The sequence below is a fragment of the Cnephaeus nilssonii genome, assembly GCF_951640355.1.
Source record: "Cnephaeus nilssonii genome assembly, chromosome: 9".
NCBI lineage: Eukaryota > Metazoa > Chordata > Mammalia > Chiroptera > Vespertilionidae > Cnephaeus > Cnephaeus nilssonii.
In genome coordinates, this window is record NC_137080.1 from 76,836,219 (window position 1) to 76,853,955 (window position 17,737).

The 17,737-nt window shown below is 42.7% G+C and overlaps 1 protein-coding gene across 1 annotated transcript; it reads left to right on the forward strand.

The window, feature by feature from the left end:
- Positions 1–447: 447 nt before the first annotated feature.
- On the forward strand, positions 448–12,246 carry LOC307105648 (glutathione S-transferase A2-like; the record flags this gene model as incomplete). The annotated part of the gene is made up of 6 exons (XM_079781521.1): positions 448–534; positions 3,842–3,893; positions 4,949–5,081; positions 7,623–7,764; positions 11,127–11,258; positions 12,124–12,246. The coding sequence occupies 6 exons, from the start codon at positions 448–450 to the stop codon at positions 12,244–12,246; spliced, it is 669 nt and encodes a 222-aa protein (XP_079637647.1).
- Positions 12,247–17,737: the final 5,491 nt, after the last annotated feature.

Consider the following 17,737-nt stretch of genomic DNA (forward strand, 5'->3'; position numbering starts at 1 on the left):
GTAGCCTTGAGTGGAGGCCTGGGCTGGCCAGGGTATGTGGAAAGCTTGGCTTCCTTCATCACCGGGGAAACCCAAGCCTCCTGCTCTCTCCGTGGCCTCAGCCATCTTGGTTGGGTTAATGTGCATACTTGCTCCTGATTCCTGGTGGGTGTGGCTTGTGGGTGTAGCAGAGGTATGGTCAATTTGCATATTACTCTTTTATTAGATAGGATGGTGAGGACAAATGGCAACCTGAGACCTACTTGGTGCAATTTGACACCAATAGCCACTATTGGGTAAGAATATGAAAAAAGGAAGACCTCATGGGACTCCACCAATTCCACCATTAACAAAGCAGATACTTCACCCTTCTGTCCAAATGTACACCATAAAATACAGTTTGATTCTATGGTTTCATTCATTCATTCATTCATTCACTCATGTTTACAGAAACCAGGAGACTGCATCATGGCCGGGAAGCCCAGGCTTCACTATATGAATGGACGACTTCGAATGGAGCCCATCCGGTGGCTCCTGGCTGCAGCTGGAGTTGAGGTGGGTTCTGAGTTCTGTCATCTTAAGTTGAGTCTAAAATTGACTCTATTAAAGTACTTTCTCACATAAGTGAGAAGACTTTCATACTAGATGGCCTGTGAATGGTTTTGCCTTAAATAAAAAAATTAAGCATATTAGGAAGGAATTGGACTATTTGACCAATAAAATTTTAAAAAATCCTGCCATTGTAAGAGTACAGTAAAAATTAAAAGAAATTTTAAAAGGAAACAAAAGAAAAAGCCACAAGACATAATTTATGGACCTTATTTGATTTTAATGAACAGTAAAATATTTATGACACATATACAATTATTGATTGAATATTAGAGGATATTAAAAATTATTGTTAATTTTTAGTTGTGATTTTATGTGTGATATTGTGGTTATTTTAATAATAAATGTAATATTTTAGAAATATAAATTAAAGAGTTAAGTATTAAATGATACTGTATATGGGGTTGTTTCAAATTTTCACAAGATAGGGAGAGTGGGTGGGCATATAGATGACACAAGATTGGCTTGTGTGATAATGATTGTAGCTGGGTGATGGATGCAAAGAGGATCTTTGTACTTTTATTTTGTACATGCTAGAAATTTTTATAATAAAAGGATAAAAACTATAATATTAGAATGTAATGCAATTAAAATGAAGATATAACCACAAAAGTGGAGAGGAGCAGATTGTAACAACCTGCCTGTTAAAGACTTAAAGCATGCACTCAGCAATGATTTTGTTGAGCAACTTTAAGTGCCAGGTTCTGTGCTTGGTTCTGGGGATACATGGATGAACAAGACAGACAAGGTCCCTGCCCTCAGGAAGCTTACATTCCAGTCAGGATGCAGACAAGAAAATAGGTGATTAAAAGGAGGCATGGGAGCATCTAGGAAGACATCCAAGCATTTACAGTAAGCATGTCAAACTCGTGGCCCATGGGCCACATGTGGCCCACAATGAATATTTATGTGGCCCAGCCAATATAACGGTATGAAAGAAATGTTTTAATAAAATTTCATAAATTAATTTTTACAATATTCTGTTATACATAATTATTAATAATGAACTACAACATTCACTAATGACTGATTACTATAATCATGTTGCATTCATTTCCCTTACATGCCTTATGCGCAGACGCACCATTTCTCTCCATTAATACTAGCAGTAAATATTCTAGCAGCTGATTGCCACGTCATTAGCCTTGTGCTGACTTGTTTAGTGTGCACAACAGGAAATATCTCGCTTTCAGAGAACAAAAAAATAGGTTTATTTGAGTTACGCTTATTAATTTGTGCAGTTATTCAGTGTCTGCTAAGTTAATGTTCAAGAAAAGATATTAATTTTAATTAAAATGTTTTATTATTTTATGTTAACGATGACTCATTTATTTCAGCCTTTTGTATTCAGCATGTCTCTATGGAAATATACATAGGTTTCTGTGAAAATGGAAGCTTTTGTTTTTTTTGTGGCCCACATAAACTTAAACCTTGTTTATTTGGCCCGTGATAGCCTTTGAGTTTGACATGCTTGATTTGCAGTGTCAAAATGCCAGATTCTGCATGGAAAATTGGTAGGTTTCTGTGGCACTCAGTTGAGCTCTGCCCTCTAGAGGTGTCAATGAGAAAAACGCATCTCTCTCAGTCCACATCAGAGTGACTCAGCAACTCTGAGGGTTTTCAGGAGAGGGAGTCATGGATGAACTCAGGAAAATTTGTCCCACAAATCAGAGCAGTAAAGGAGGGTTTCAGGTGAGGGACACAGGAGCTTTAATGTGCTCCCTTCTGCCTCATAAAAACATGTTTACCTGAGCCAGGATTATACTTTCTTTATTGGTTCATGAAGGCATGGGGACTTGAGCCTGGTTTTTTCTTAATTTTGTCAGTAAGAAAGTACACAAAAAATACAAATAGTGCCATGCAGCCTTTTTTTTTTTTCTTTTCCTCCATCAACCTACCCCGACTTCAGCTCAGGGTTCAGGAACGTGTTCAGAGCCTGTGGGCAGGATGAGTTCAGCACAGGAGGGTGACTAGGAAGTGATGTGGAGAACATCTCAGGCTTCCTCTACTCCATTCCAGCTTTAATGAAAAGGGTGTGGGGTAAGGCTCTTGACCAGGATTTCTGGGTTCTCTGCTCCCAAAAGTTGATCTTCACAATCATTTTCATCTCCATTAGCCTCACAAGCAACATCACACCAGCCAATGCCATCCTATCTTGGCCACCCTCCCTTGATGACCTTTATGTTTGTCTTGAACTGAAAGCTTTATAAATTGCTGCACACGTAACTCAGTATCTATCTGGTCTTCCCCCATGGATTTATGTAGATTCACAATAGACTGTTCCACCGAGCAAGCTAGTCCAAAACTTTTGTCATACTCAAACGCATCAGAGATCTTTTTTTTTATTGTTTAAAATATTACATATGTCTCCTTTTAGCCTGATTGGCACCCCCCCCCCCCCCAGTACAGGCCCTCACCACCCCATGTCCATGTCCATTGCATAAAATAACGCTTTTAAACTATAAAATAAAATGAAGTGATGTAATTGTCACCTTGGTGACAGCATCTTAGCTGGTTATGAGCCCAAGGATACCCCTGCTGGGACACACACACTTTCCTGGCCTGTCTCATATGGAGAGAAAGGCTTTCCTGAGATATTAAACTCCACAACTAGAAGAACTTCCCAGTCCCTTCCCCCCAATAACACTCCCCTCCCAAATCATGACCTGACCATTGACAAATATAAAAGCAGGTGGAGGAAAATGGAACCTCCAAGTTTGAGCAGTTAAGTGCTGCAAGCCATGCTCTGTCCTCTTTTTAAAATATCTTTATTGCTGAAAAGATTATAGATGTTTCCCCCCCACCCCCACGCACATAACCCTCCACCCTGCTCCTGCACACTCCCCAGGCCTTCCCCACATTATTGTTTGTCCATGAGTTAAGCATATGTAAATTCTTTGGTCAAACACTTCCAGCCCCCAACCTCCTGCCACTTCCCTCTGAAATACATCAGTCTATTGCATGTTTCAATGTCTCTGGATCTGTTTTGTTCATCAGTTTATTTTGTTCATTAGATTCTACACAATCATGTGATACTTGCCTTTCTCTGACTGCTCATTTTGCTTCATGCTCTGTTCTTGATGGCTCTAATCTAAATTTCCAAATGGCAGGATTGTGCTCCTCTGTGTACCATGCCAAACTCACAAATCTTACCTCCTCCCTATAATGTACCAGGCAGAGGTCATTTTAAGTTAAAAGTTCGGTAATGCTATGGAATGAATAACAAGAACTCCTTTACTCTTTCTGGTTCTAGTTTGAAGAGCAATTTTTGGAAAGTCCAGAAGACTTGGAAAAATTAAGAAATGGTAAGACTATGTATCTAAATTGTTCTGATGAGGGAATCTATAAAGTCTATAGTGAGGTTTGAACACCAGACAATGCCTATGTGTGTGTATGGTGGGAGCTGAAGGGTGGTTGAAAGAGGAAGAAAAGTAGTTCAAGTGTAAGGGTGGGCTCCTTGAGCAGGTCTCATCACTCACTCAGGGCTAGGAAGGGCTTGAACTCAGAGTATTCGCCAAAGAATCATCCCTTGTGACCTGGAATGCCCGCTCCTTGCTTCTCCTTTCTGCACCCACAGTGAGGAGCTGTGTCCGCTCAGGACCCCACCTATCCACCGACTCTCAAACACATGCATCAGGGTGAAGAGAGTAGAAATTGGCCCAGCAGTTGCTTTGAATTATCTCTATGGTTTGTTGCCAGGTACTATCCTAGCAATATTGCAGATGTTGAAGTCAGGGAAAGAGACCCCTACATAAAAATCTCTCTCCACACCTGCCTTAAATGCCGTGAACACTACGAGAGTTACTGTGGGAACTTCCCATTTGAAATGCCCTCTGGCTGGCAGCCTGCTGCAGCCTCTCTCCAGCTTCTTTTTAAAATATCCACAACGATATATCAATTGAAAAAAAAATACAAGCAGCTACCATGTATCTGATGGGAAATAAAAAGGTAAATAAAATAATGAGTTAAAAAATAAAAAGCAGATTGTTAAGAAAAAGGACTATAAAAAACTAAGAACAAAATGCCATTTTGTTGAAGTATTACCTGATAATTTCAACAAACTTGTTATCCACTTAAAAGACTGTGATCCACCAAAACCGGTTTGGCTCAGTGGATAGAGCGTCGGCCTGCGGACTGAAAGGTCCCGGGTTTGATCCCGGTCGAGGGCATGTACATTGGTTGCGGGCACATCCCCAATGGGGGGTGTGCAGGAGGCAGCTGGTCAATGTTTCTCTCTCATCAATGTTTCTAGCTCTCTATCCCTCTCCCTTCCTCTCTGTAAAAAATCAATAAAATATATATTTAAAAGACTGTGATCCAAGAGACAGTTCACTCTACTTTTTCTTTCTTCTTTCAAAAGATGGGTCTTTGATGTTCCAGCAAGTGCCCATGGTGGAAATCGATGGGATGAAGCTGGCACAGACCAGAGCCATTCTCAACTACATTGCCGCCAAATACAACCTCTATGGGGAAGACATAAAGGAGAGAGCCCTGTAGGTATTTTTTCTATTTTTTCATAAACAATTAATAACAATTTAGATTCTTCCTTGAATGATCAGGATTGTGTTGGGGGATCCTGACCAGCAGCAGCATGAGCCTTGGAGGTATAGACTGAGGTCCAGTCCAGCAGGGAGCATGAGGAGGAGGGATCCCACTTGAAATGGAATCAAGCAGTGGGATTAGAAAAGAAGACTCAGTCCACAGAGGTAGCACAGGGAGTGACAGAGGTTTCCAAACACTGGGGAACTATGAAGCCAGGAGGATGGAGGAATCATGACTCCAGGTGCTCAGGCCTTTAAAGGAAAGACTGGGGAAGGAAAGGACACAAAGGGGCTAATTCTCAAGTCCCAGAAATTACAGGAACAGTTACCAGGAACCTAACTCACCAGCCCGTTGTGTGGACTGGCCACTTGACAAGGGTTAGCAGAGGCAGGTTTTCAAGAGGCCAAGGTTACTTGGAGCATTTTTTTTAGAACTGAAGCAGCCAGATTTATTCAATACAGCTACATCTGGGGAAGGGTGGGGGGTGTTCTCCTTCTTTTTGAGATGGAACCACATGATTGAAACTAAAATTTGTAAGGAATTGGTAGCACTCGAAACGTTAAACATAGAGCTATCCTATGTCAGCACCTCACCTCTTAGGTATGTACCCAAGGTAATAAAAAATACATCCACACTAAACCTTGTACTATGGCTTCATAGACCTCCTTGGGAGCCCTGAGGTGAAATCTGAAACTGGCTCCCATCTGTGAAGGGCAGGGAGAGACTGAAGAAAAAGGCACTCCAGTCCTTATTGGTAGGTGGCAGGTTTAATAAACAAGGACATTTGTTCATAACCACAAGACAAGTAGTTTTCTGAATCCACCTCCAGAAACCTAAAAGCTTATATAGAAGCCTGAACTGGGTCACACACCAAGTCCAGATGGTCTCATCACCACATTCCTATCTCAAGGCTGTGTCCCTGGAAAGGCATGTGGAGAGCACATTCCAAGCACAGGGGAGGGAGTGGGGAGCCTCCAATTGCCCAGGTCCAGCTTGGGGGTCAAATGACATTCACATCTTCTTGATGACCTTCCCCAACATGCACACTAATGTTCATAGCAGCGTTGCTCACAATATTTGAAAAGTGGAAACAATAGAAATGTCCATCAACTGGTGAATGTATGAACGAAGAGTGGAATATTTACACAATGGAATGTAACTTAGCCATAGAGAGGACAAAATTCTGATGTTGGTGACAACATGAATGAACTTTAAAAATAGTATGCAAAATGAAAGAAACCAGATACAAAAGGCCATATATAAAATGATTCCATTCATATGAAATGTCCAGACATTCAAATCCATATAAACAGAAAGTAGTTGTGTGATCTCCTGGGGAAGGAATTTTGGGGAAATAGGGAGTGACAGTTAGGGGTACAGGATTTCTTTTGGGCCTGATAGGAAATGTTCTGGAATTAGAGAATGTGATGATGATTTCTGAATGTACTAAAAACTACAGAATAGTACACTTTACGTAAAAGGTGATATTTATGGTATGTAAATATAGTATTTCAATAAAGCTGGTATATTTATAAGTATTGTAGAAAACCCAGTTTAGAACAAAAGGAAAAACTCCTCTATAATATGCACTGGTTGGAACTATATACAGGATCGCACCCATTCAGGGGATGTTTCAGGTAGACTTGAGCAGTGCAAACAGGGCCAGAGTTTAGAATCAGCAAATGAAGAGGGTTGGGAACTGTGTTCTATGGGGACTGTGTTCTATGGGAACTGTGTGTGTTCTATGGGAACTGTGTTCTATGGGAACTGTGTTCTATTGGGACTCACTGGAAGAACTGCTAATATTGGGCATATGAATGGGCCTGGGTGGTGTAACACGATGAGAGAGGGAGAGGGACATGGCTGAGGTGTCTTGTGCCAGGGACTCTCTGCAGATTCCTCAGGTGGCAGGCCGTTAGCCTATGGATCACATGGAGTTTGTGTCCAGAACCAACCAAAACAGAGGTGGCAAACCCTAGGTAGCATCTCACTGAGTACTTTCAATGACTCCACCAATTTCTCCATGCCTGTGACTCTGAACACCTCACTGATGTTCTCTGTCAGTATATTTGGTCATGAATATAACCAAAATTTTAGACATAGATATCCACCTTGATATGAAATGTTAAAATTAAGTGAAAATCATAGCTTAATTACTGGTATATAAAATTGCATCCAGACCTAGCAGGTTTGGCTCAGTGGATAGAGCATCGGCCTGGGGACTGAAGGGTCCCGGGTTCACTTCAGGCCAAGGGCACATGGCCAGGTTGTGGGCTTGATCCCCAGTCAGGGGCGTGCAGGAGGCGGCTGATTGATGTTTCTCTCTCTCTCTCCCTTCCTCCCTGAAATCAATAAAGATATATATTTTTAAAAATGCACAAAATGGAGGTGAATTACTTTGCCACCTCCTGATACCCCATTCTCTTAGATTTTTAAACTATAACATGTAAAGGCAGGTGACAGTTGACAATTGAGTCATTTTTGTCTTTGAGGATTGATATGTATTCAGAAGGTATTGCAGATCTGAATGAAATGATCATGCGTTTACCACTATTCCCACCTGATGAACAAGATGCCAAGATGATCCAGATCAGAGAGAGAACAACAAATCGTTATTTCCCAGCCTTTGAAAAGGTAAGTGGGCTGTTCAGTGTTTGGGGCACTGAGATTAGAGGACAAAGAGAAATGGTGCCTGGGAAGTCCCAGGACATTGACCTTCACTTCCATTGAGCCGTCCTGACTACTGATGGAGCACCCTGGCTCTCCAGGGATGTTATCAAAATCAGCTGTGGGGAGGATAGGAACCTGTTACACCCAAGTTATAATCTTTCAGCAAAAGTTCAGCTTACTAGGACCTGATTTAGAATTCTCTATTTGATGGCATTTCATGGCCACAGTTAGAGCCACACAAGCGATTGGAGTAGATCCTGCAGAACACCATGCAGGGGCTTTTCATCCAAGAGGAGCACAAGCAAAGCAACTCATCGGAAAATATGCTGGCAACACGCATAGGAAACATGACCCCAACTTCCCACCAGGAGGATATGGTAGTGTGTCTGGGATGGATGAGATGTATCTAAACAGAGAGAAAGGCAGTGGGGTGGAGAGGAAGAAACAGATAAAAAGATGTTAAGGAATAAATAATCTACAAATTTTGTGGACATGGCTCTCAAACTTTTGAGGAAAGTCATGCAAAACTAAGGAAATAAAGTTCCATCAATATACATATATTAGTTAATGCTTCTCTTTGAAGGTAAAAGGGGAGTATTTCAGATTAAAACACCCTGAAATCATGCTAAATAAAAATCATGAACAACAACAAGATTGTAAGGGATACAGGAGGCTTACATAGAAATAAAAAGATTAATACTGAGGAACTTATTTATATTAAGTATTAAATCATTCATTCACTCAAATGTTAATTTGTTGCTTGTGTGTGAGGTTCTATTCAAAGAGCATAGAATTTGGCATTAATCAGAACATACTAGTACACTCTCCTGGTCCTTGTGGTGCTAAGAGTTTAGGCACATTTCACATGATGAGAACCTTTGCAATTTAGGTGTATCTATACTTGGAAAATAAAGAGTTCCATGATCCCAGGAAAATAAAGAGCCTTATGATCATGTGAATGCAAAATGCATATAAAAATATAGCATTTGAGCCCTAACTGGTTTGGCTCAGTGGACAGAGCATCAGCCTGTGGAATGAAGGGTCCCAGGTTCAATTCCAGTCAAGGGCACATGCCTGGGTTGCAGGCTTGATCCCCAATAGGGGACATGCAGGAGGCAGCCAATCAATGATTCTCTCTCATCATTGATATTTCTATCTCTCTTTCCCTCTCCCTTCCTTCCTGAAATCAATAAAGATATATATATATATATATATATATATATATATATATATATATATATTATAAAAAACAGCACTTGATATTTTATTGTAGTCATTAATTATTTATCCATTCATATCTATCTATCTATCTAGTCTGAAAGCGTATTTGCCAAAATGTTATCTTTAGTCAGTGGTCCATGTGTGGTTTTTTTCTCTATGATGTCCACATTGCTGTAATAATTTTTTAATTTCTTTATTGATTAAGGTATTACATATATGTCCTTATCCCCCCATTACCCCCCACCCCACCCTCACTCATGCCCTCACCCCCTTGTTGTCTGTGTCCATTGGTTACGCTTATATGCATGCATACCAGTCCTTTGGTTGATCTCTCCCCCTTACCCCCACCTTCTCCTACCTTCCCTCTGAGGTTTGATGGTCTGATTGATGCTTCTCTGTCTCTGGATCTGTTTTTGTTCATCAGTTTATGTTGTTCATTGTATTCCATAAATGAGTGAGATGATGTGATATTTATCTTTCTCTTACTGGCTTATTTCACTTAGCGTAATGCTCTCCAGGTCCATCCATGTTGTTGCAAATGGTAAGAGGTCTTTCTTTTTTTACAGCAGCATAGTATTTCATTGTGTAGATGTACCACAGTTTTTTAATCCACTCATCTGCTGATGGGCACTTAGGCTGTTTCCAAATCTCAACTATGGTGAATTGTTCTGTTATGAACATAAGGGTGCATATATCCTTTCTGATGGATGTTTTTAGTTTTTTTGGGATATATTCCTAGAAGTGGGATCACTGCGTCAAATGGGAATTCAATTTTTAGTTTTTTGAGGAAACTCCATACTGTTCTCCACAGTGGCTGCACCAGTCTGCATTCCCACCAGCAGTGCACAAGGGTTCTTTTTTTTCCGCATCCTCACCAGCACTTGTTGTTTGTTAATTTGTTGATGATAGCCATTCTGACAGGTGTGAGATGGTACCGCATTATCGTTTTGATTTGCATCTCTCGGATGATTAGTGACTTTGAGCAGGTTTTCATATGTCTCTTGGCCTTCCTTCTGTCTTCTTTCGAAAAGTATCTATTTAGATCCGTTGCCCATTTTTTGATTGGGTTGTTTATCTTCCTTTTGTTAAGTTGTATGAGTTCCCTGTAAATGTTGGAGATTAAAGCCTTATCGGTGCTAATATTGGTAAATGTGTTCTCCCATGCAGTGGGCTTTCTTGTTGTTTTGTTGATGGTTTCTTTTGCTGTGAAAAAAGCTTTTTATTTTGATGTAGTCCCATTTGTTTATTTTCTCTTTAGTTTCCATTGCAATAATTTTAATAAGCATCACATATTTCTCCAATATTTAATTATAAAAAACTGAAACAGAAAAATTGAAAGACATGTACAACAAACTCATATATACTGACCACCTAGATTTAAAATTAACATTTTATAATTATGTTTGCTTAATTATATATTTCCCATCCCTCTCTGCTGTAATCAAACATTATTTTTTAATGCATTTAAAAGTAAGTTACAGACAAGTACAGTCACCCATAGGCAGTTCACATGTGAATTATAGCAAATTCTCCCAATGTTATTGAGAGGCACAGGTGGCTTAGGAGTAAGAGACAATGTTGTAAGAGAAATGGTGAATTCAAATTGTTCCAGGATTATTTCAGGTCCTACATAGGTAGACCAGGAAATGAGAAGAGCAGACAAGAGGAGAAATGTAGACTCTGAAATAGTGTTCTCAGGATTGAGGAAGGATGTCATGAAGATGGAGTCTTTGCCCAAAGGAGAGAGAGAGAACAGCCTGGAGAGGCAAGTCCTGAAATCTCAGAGCTGCTGAGGCTTCAGGGCGTGTAGCACATAGAAGCACAGTGCAGCCAGTGCTAGCCCGGGGCCAGACCAAGATGCACAGAGATATGGGGATGGGAAAAGGAGATGGTTGCCTGGGCGTCAGCTGAGGGGTGAGGAAAGAACAGCAAAGACCTGCTTCTCTCTGTCTCACTGAGTCAGGGAGATGAATGTGGTCTGATGCTCTGCACCTGTCCAGGGAGACAGCAGAGATGGGAAGCCGGGCTGGAGAGACCTGGGCAGGAGCAGGGGGACCCAGCCTGAGTGCACCTGTGTTCATAACCTGCTTTCTCCAATGCACCAGGTGTTGAAGAGCCATGGACAACACTACCTGGTTGGCAACAGGCTGAGCAAGGCTGACATTCACCTGGTTGAACTTATCTACCAAGTTGAAGAGATTGACCCCAGCCTTCTGACCAACTTCCCGCTACTGAAGGTGACCCCTTTCACAGCCCTGGGGAGGGAACCCACATCCCCCATCTTGGAATCTAATATCTGGGCTCTTTGACTGGCGATATTATGATCGCATCATTGTCCAGGCTCCCTGCCCCCAGGTTGTCAAAATTTGCTCGTAGGCCCTGGTCTGAGGCAGGACAAGACTCTTGTTTTGCCAAAGAAATTTGAGGTGGATGCTGTCCCAAGGAGAATAGTTTGTCTTTCACAATGAAAGGGACCTAGGGCTCAGCGTTTCTGTCCTCAGCCCTGTTCCATGCAGTTTCTGTCCTCATTTTCTCTGGGATTCCCTTCCTCCCAAGTGTGTCATCGTCTCTCTTACCTGAGTCTGTGTGAGCAGGTCTCCTTCCTCTGATTACCTTCCCTCAGCTCCTGCTCCTTCTCTCAGACACTGTGTTTTTTCCCCCACAGCCCCTTCTCTCTTTCTGTCTGTCTCTCTCACAGGGAAGATTGGTTCTGACTGTCCACCTGGTTGACATTCTATATTTTCTATCTTCAGTTCCAGCCCAGTTGTCCCACATATTCACTTCTCCAGTTTGGAGCCTTTACCTGTGTTGCTCTGACAGACTCATTAGTCTTCCTTGTCTGCACAAGATTGATGAATCCATAGGATTTGCATGTGGACAAGAAGACTGTGAACTGAATGCTGTCTCTAAGAAAACTGCTATTGAGCTGTGTTTCCTTCCTCTTATCTTCTTGTCTTGCTGGGTGTCCCTTTCCCAGTCCCCTGTTGGTGCTGATACAGGGGATGCCGGTGGTCCTGTCTAGGAGGGTCTCAGATTCCCTGGCCTGTGTAATGACGCGTGGGTGTTGTGTCTCCATCTGAGGCTGTGCTTTGTGCATTGCAGGCTCTGAAAACCAGGATCAGCAACCTCCCTCCTGTGAAGAAGTTTCTGCAGCCCGGCAGTCAGAGGAAGCCTCCCATAGATGCAAAAGCAGTAAAGGCAGCCAGGGAGATTTTCAAGATTTAAATAAAGCTGGCATGGACGCCCAGCGCATGCAGGAGCAGTCTTTAGAAGTTGTCCAACAATGAAATGCTCTACCTAGATGTAGACCTTGGATCTTGTGAGAATAATAAGTTTTTCACAAGTAATCAAATAATAAACTTCTATGAGCTGATTTAGTTATAGTGTATGCTTGTTCATTAAGATCCAATATGATATCATATTTTCAGTCTCCTTTGATTGAGTCTCTCTTGGATAGATTATGGAGGGCTTTATCATCTCTGTACAAGAGTCTGAACTTCACTCTGATGGCAAAAAATTGCTAATTCAACAGTTTTAAAGCAGCAGAAGGTGACAGAGTTAAATGTGCTTCTTAGACAGACCCATTTGAGGGCCTTATGTTAAGTGAAATAAGTGAGGCAGAAAAAGACAAATGCCATAGAATTCATATGTGGAATCTAAAAACAAAACAAAAAAACTTACAGCTATAAAGAGCAGATTGCTGGTTGCTAGAGGTGGAGGTGAGTAACATGGGTGAAGGGGATCAAAGGTACAAACTTCTAGTTACAAAATAAATAAGTTCTGGGATGTCATTATGTACAGTGCGGTGATTATAGTTAACAATACTGCATATTATATTTGCAAATTGTTAAGAGAGTAGATCTTAAAAATTCTCATCTCAAGAAAACACATTTGCAACTATGTGTGATCATGGATGTTGACTTGACTTATTGTGGTCATCATTTCACAATATCCAATATAATAAAAGTTCAGCCACCATAAGTGTAACGACCGGAATGACCAGAGACCAGAACCGCCACGACCCCTCGCCAGGCTGGCCCCAATCCCAAGCAAGTGTTTAGGGGCGATCAGCCCGGCAGGCAGAGTGGTTAGGAGTGATCAGGTAGGCAGACCAGCGGTTAGGGGTGATCAGATAAGCAGGCAAGTGGTTAGGGGCGATTAGGTAGGCAGGCCAGCAGTTAGGGGCAATCAGATAGGCAGACGGCCCCTCACAGGACTGGCCCTGCCCCCCTAGCAAAGAAAGAGAGAGGCCAGGCCACTGGCAGTGACTCTGTGGCAGGTGTGTGGCCGGCAAGCGATCCCCCACAGAGGGAGGCCCAGGCCAGCCAAGCCATCGCACCCCAACCTGAAGAGAGAGGCCACTGGTGGCAGGGGAGGGGGACATTGCTGCACAGAAGACAAGCAGTGGCAGCGGTGGGGTTGGGGCTAGCTGCCTGCAGCCGGGGGAAGGAAAGCCCTGATAGGCCCTGATCTCAGGCCAGGCCTAGGGACCCTACCTGAGGGGTCCCAGATTGTGAGAGGATGCAGGCCAGGCTGAGGGACACCCCCTCCCTGAGTGCACGAATTTTTGTGCACCGGGCCTCTAGTATACATATATTGAATCATTATGTTGTACTCCAGAAACTAATATAATGCTGAAGGTCAATTATATCTCAAAAAGAAAAGAAAAACAAAACTACTTTGGCTGCCACATGGAAGTTGGAATACAGCATCACAGGGACCAAGTCTGGACATAGAGTCTGGAGTGCAGGGTTCTATGGACATTGCATGAGAGATGATGGCAGCCCGCACTGGAAGATGGGTCAGTGTGGAGAGTGAAAGTGGCAGCTGGGTTGGAGTGAGAGTGAAAGGAAAATGGAGATTGGCAGGGAGAGAGCAGGTCAGGGATATGGCAGGCTTACAGCCTGGGCAACGGTATGGGTCAGCAGGGCCAATCTCAGAATGGAAACACAATTTCTGTTTGGGGTTCGGTTAGTTTGAGTTGCCTGAGGGGCAGCCAGATGGATGTTTCCAGAAGATAGAAGTACACGGGTCATGTGCCAGGAGAAAGGTCTGGGCAGAGTTCCCACCGAATCAGTTGAGTTGCTGATTTCATGGGACCCTTCTGGTCCCCTGTGAGGAAGCTGCCTGCTCTTATTCTGCTTCGGGGTGAAGTGGGGGATGATGTCCCAGGGAAGGAGGATGCGAGTTGCCTCCAAGTTGACAGGAACTTATTCCATGTCATGAGCAAGACTGACCTGAATTACAGGATCTTTCCTTCTCCCTCCGGGAGACCTCAGGGCTTCCTCTCTCCTCTGTTGACCCAGGAAAAACCAGCTCTGAGCTGGGAACACAGCCCTGCTCTGCCTCTCCTCCCTTCTGACTGGGTTACCTTATTTCAACTCAGAAGCCACAGGGTTTTGCCCCTGACAGCCCACAGCTCATCTCCAGCATCTTGTCCCTTGGTCCCCTCAGACTCAGCTTCTCAAAAACCAGACTCAGAGTCTGCTCCACAGGCTCCTCCTCTCCGTTTCCTCCCTGGAGCCAGGGCAGTGCTGGCAGCCCCTCTGAGGTGTCCACTCAGCGGCCTTGCCTCTCCTTGCCCGCCCCCTGGATGAGACAGAGCCATGGCAACGCAACTCCCAACTGCCATGCACATCTCTCTCTTCCACTGCCTGAGATCAGGCCTCATGATTTCTCACCTCCACCACCCGAATAACCTCCCTAACTGCAGCTCCACTCCCCTCTGGTCTGTTCTCTACTTGCAACCAGAGTGGTTTGTAACCATGCAGAAACTTCATTTCTTTCCCTTTGATTCAAACTGGCCTTACCCAGCACCCTGGCTCACCCACCTCTTTCTCCCCTGCACATGCATTTCCTAAGTCCTCCAAACAATGAGGTTCTGGTCGGAATCAAATCATCTTAGGAACAAAGCCTCTCTGCTGACCACAGAGACAGAGTGTCAGCCAAACTAGACATGACATCTAGGCCTCAGTTGTGTTTCAGCTCCAGACCCAGGAAAGCAGAACCAGCCCACCAACCACACCCTTGTGAAAGCAGACAGAGCAATGCCACGGCTGACATCAGGACCACATGCATTGATACCTACCCCCTACTCTAGCACCGACCAATCATTAGAACCATGACTATGACCAGGACCCTAACTCGCTTATTCATCATGATTAATGATTTCTTCCCCTTCATAATGTGTCCACTAGAAGGTCTTTGAGCATTTGCTCACCTGTGGCTCTGGGCTTGGTGCCATTTCCTCAATGAATAAACCTGCTGCATTTGATTGGGCTTTGATGCACACAGGCAAATGAACCCCTTTAGTTCAGTAACAGTTTTTCTAAGATGCAAATCTGATGATCACCACCTTTTTTACCTCCTTCAGTGACTCCCATGCCTGCAGGGGTGCCTCCTCACAGCCCTCCTCACCCCAAGCTCCAGCCCAATTACAGCCTTGGGCATGGAGGGGCCTCTTGCCTTCCTCCTGGGCACATTCACCAGCCCTGCTTGACCAGTCCGGATTGGGGTAGAGGAAACACAAGATAACCTGAAACATCTTTGGGGCAGAAAATATATGGAATTACCCATAAAGGGAGGAAACTTGTTTTAAAGGACATAGGAGCCAACCTGAAGTATCGCCCAAAGGCCAAAGCTGGAAAAATTTCAGCAACAAAATGTATTAGATCATAACCCTTATGATAAAATATCCATAAGTCCATGCTGCTATAAGTAAATAATTGAACAAATAAATAAGGGAGAAGAGATAGCTCCTTCTTACAAGAGAATTTCAGTTATCCAGTATAGAAGGAATGAGGAAAATCACCATTAAGCAAACACTATACTACCATTAGCTGTAGGCAAGATCCATAATGAATGTTAAAGTTGGTGGGTGAAAGCTCATTTAGAAACAGAATATTTGCATAGTCACAAAGTACCTCCCCATAAAATATTTATTAATTCCAAATAGGAACATTATAGCTGACAAGACTGGCAGACACTACTTGAGTCAAAGGATCAAGGTTAGCTTCATCGTTAATAAGACATATTTTGTCTTGGGTATGATGTTATATCTGGAAGTGATGCCCCAAGATAGGAACAGCATAACTTCTGTGGTATTCTTGCAAAAAATATATATAACTTCAATCAAGCCACGAGGAAACGTCAGGCAGAGCCATTTTGAGGGACATTGGACCCCTGCTCTCCTAAAGCCCAAGGTCGGCAGATAGGGAAAGACTGAGGAATTGTCATGGATTGGAGGAGACTATGGCAACTAATCGGTGTGAAATCCAGGCCTGGAAAAAAGACACTGGTCAAAAAACTGCTGAAACCCGTGTAAAATCTGGAGTTTGGTTAATAGTATTGTATCAATGTCAAATTCCTGGTTTGATCATTTTACTATGGATATTCATATTAGACAAAACTGGGGGAAGGGTATTTGGGAACTCTGCACCACTTTTACAATTTTTCTGTAACATAAATAATTTCACCAAAGTTTAAAAGATATATGTTAAATTATTTATTGATGCAAAACAATGGGATTTGCTTCAAAACATTGCTGACAATTATTGTGGTAATGTGATGGATCCACTAAGGCCCATTATACTCGTCTTTCTGCATTTATATCTGTTAGAAGTTTTTCATTAGAAAAAGATACATTATACATTTTATACGTATTTATTTTTTCTTATGAAGTCTCTTCTATGTGGTGCCAGGCACTATAGTCAGTCATGGGCACTTGGCAGCTCACAGTTAATGGGGGGCATGAGGTGGGGGAAGACACACAGATATTACACAGATAAGGTCATAACTACTTGACAGAGGAAGCACAGGATGCCTGAGAGTAGGGACAAGAGAGCGTTCCAATCAAAAGAAACAGCACATGCAAGGGTCCTGAGGCTAGAGAGAAATGTCTCTAAGGAAAGGGTCTAACATGGCCCAGGGAAGGCAGCTGAGTTCCTCCTGCCCACCGCTAGAGAATTCAGGCAGATTCTTAGGGCCTAGAGAATTTGGGTTGCAATAGTCATTCAGTCCTTTTTACGAATTTAGATTGCTATCTCCCTATGTTCTCTATCTTATCCTCTTTTCTGACACTACCCTCCTATGATACATTTTCCCATAAGACTTTTCCATCTTTACAGCAAATTTCATGAAATCCTACATAAGCAGCAGTGTTAATAGAAGCCTGGTTCCCACGGACCTATTGGGCAACCAAATAAACCTGAAATGCCTTCTTCGTGCATTTATGGATAATCTTGAAATGAAACATTGCTAAGCTGTCGTTTGCTCTCAGGTCTAGTATTGAACTCTGTGGAGGCTGGAGGCTGTGGGAGTGACTGCTCCTTATTGGACTCCATCCCCTTAGGAGGGAGAGGGTTGTCAAAATATTTAAGCATCTAACACAGCTATTAGGCAGTGACCTTGAGGAGCTGAGCAGAGAGACAGCGTGAACTTAATAGGTTAGTACTGACCTTACACATCTTTATACATTTTCTTGTGTCCGTGTCATTGGAAATTTTAAAAAAATGTGTTATTTTAAGTGGGGACTCTATGTTCTTATTGTGCCTTCCTTGTGTGTTCAGGAGACAATTCAAGCATTATCTATTAGTTCCTCAAGGCCCGGTCTTTAATGGAAAATAATAACCAATAATTTTGAAAATGAAGGGAGAGAACTTGATGATATGGGAAAAGTAAGAGTGTTATTATTACAGGTAATGAGAAAATACAATAT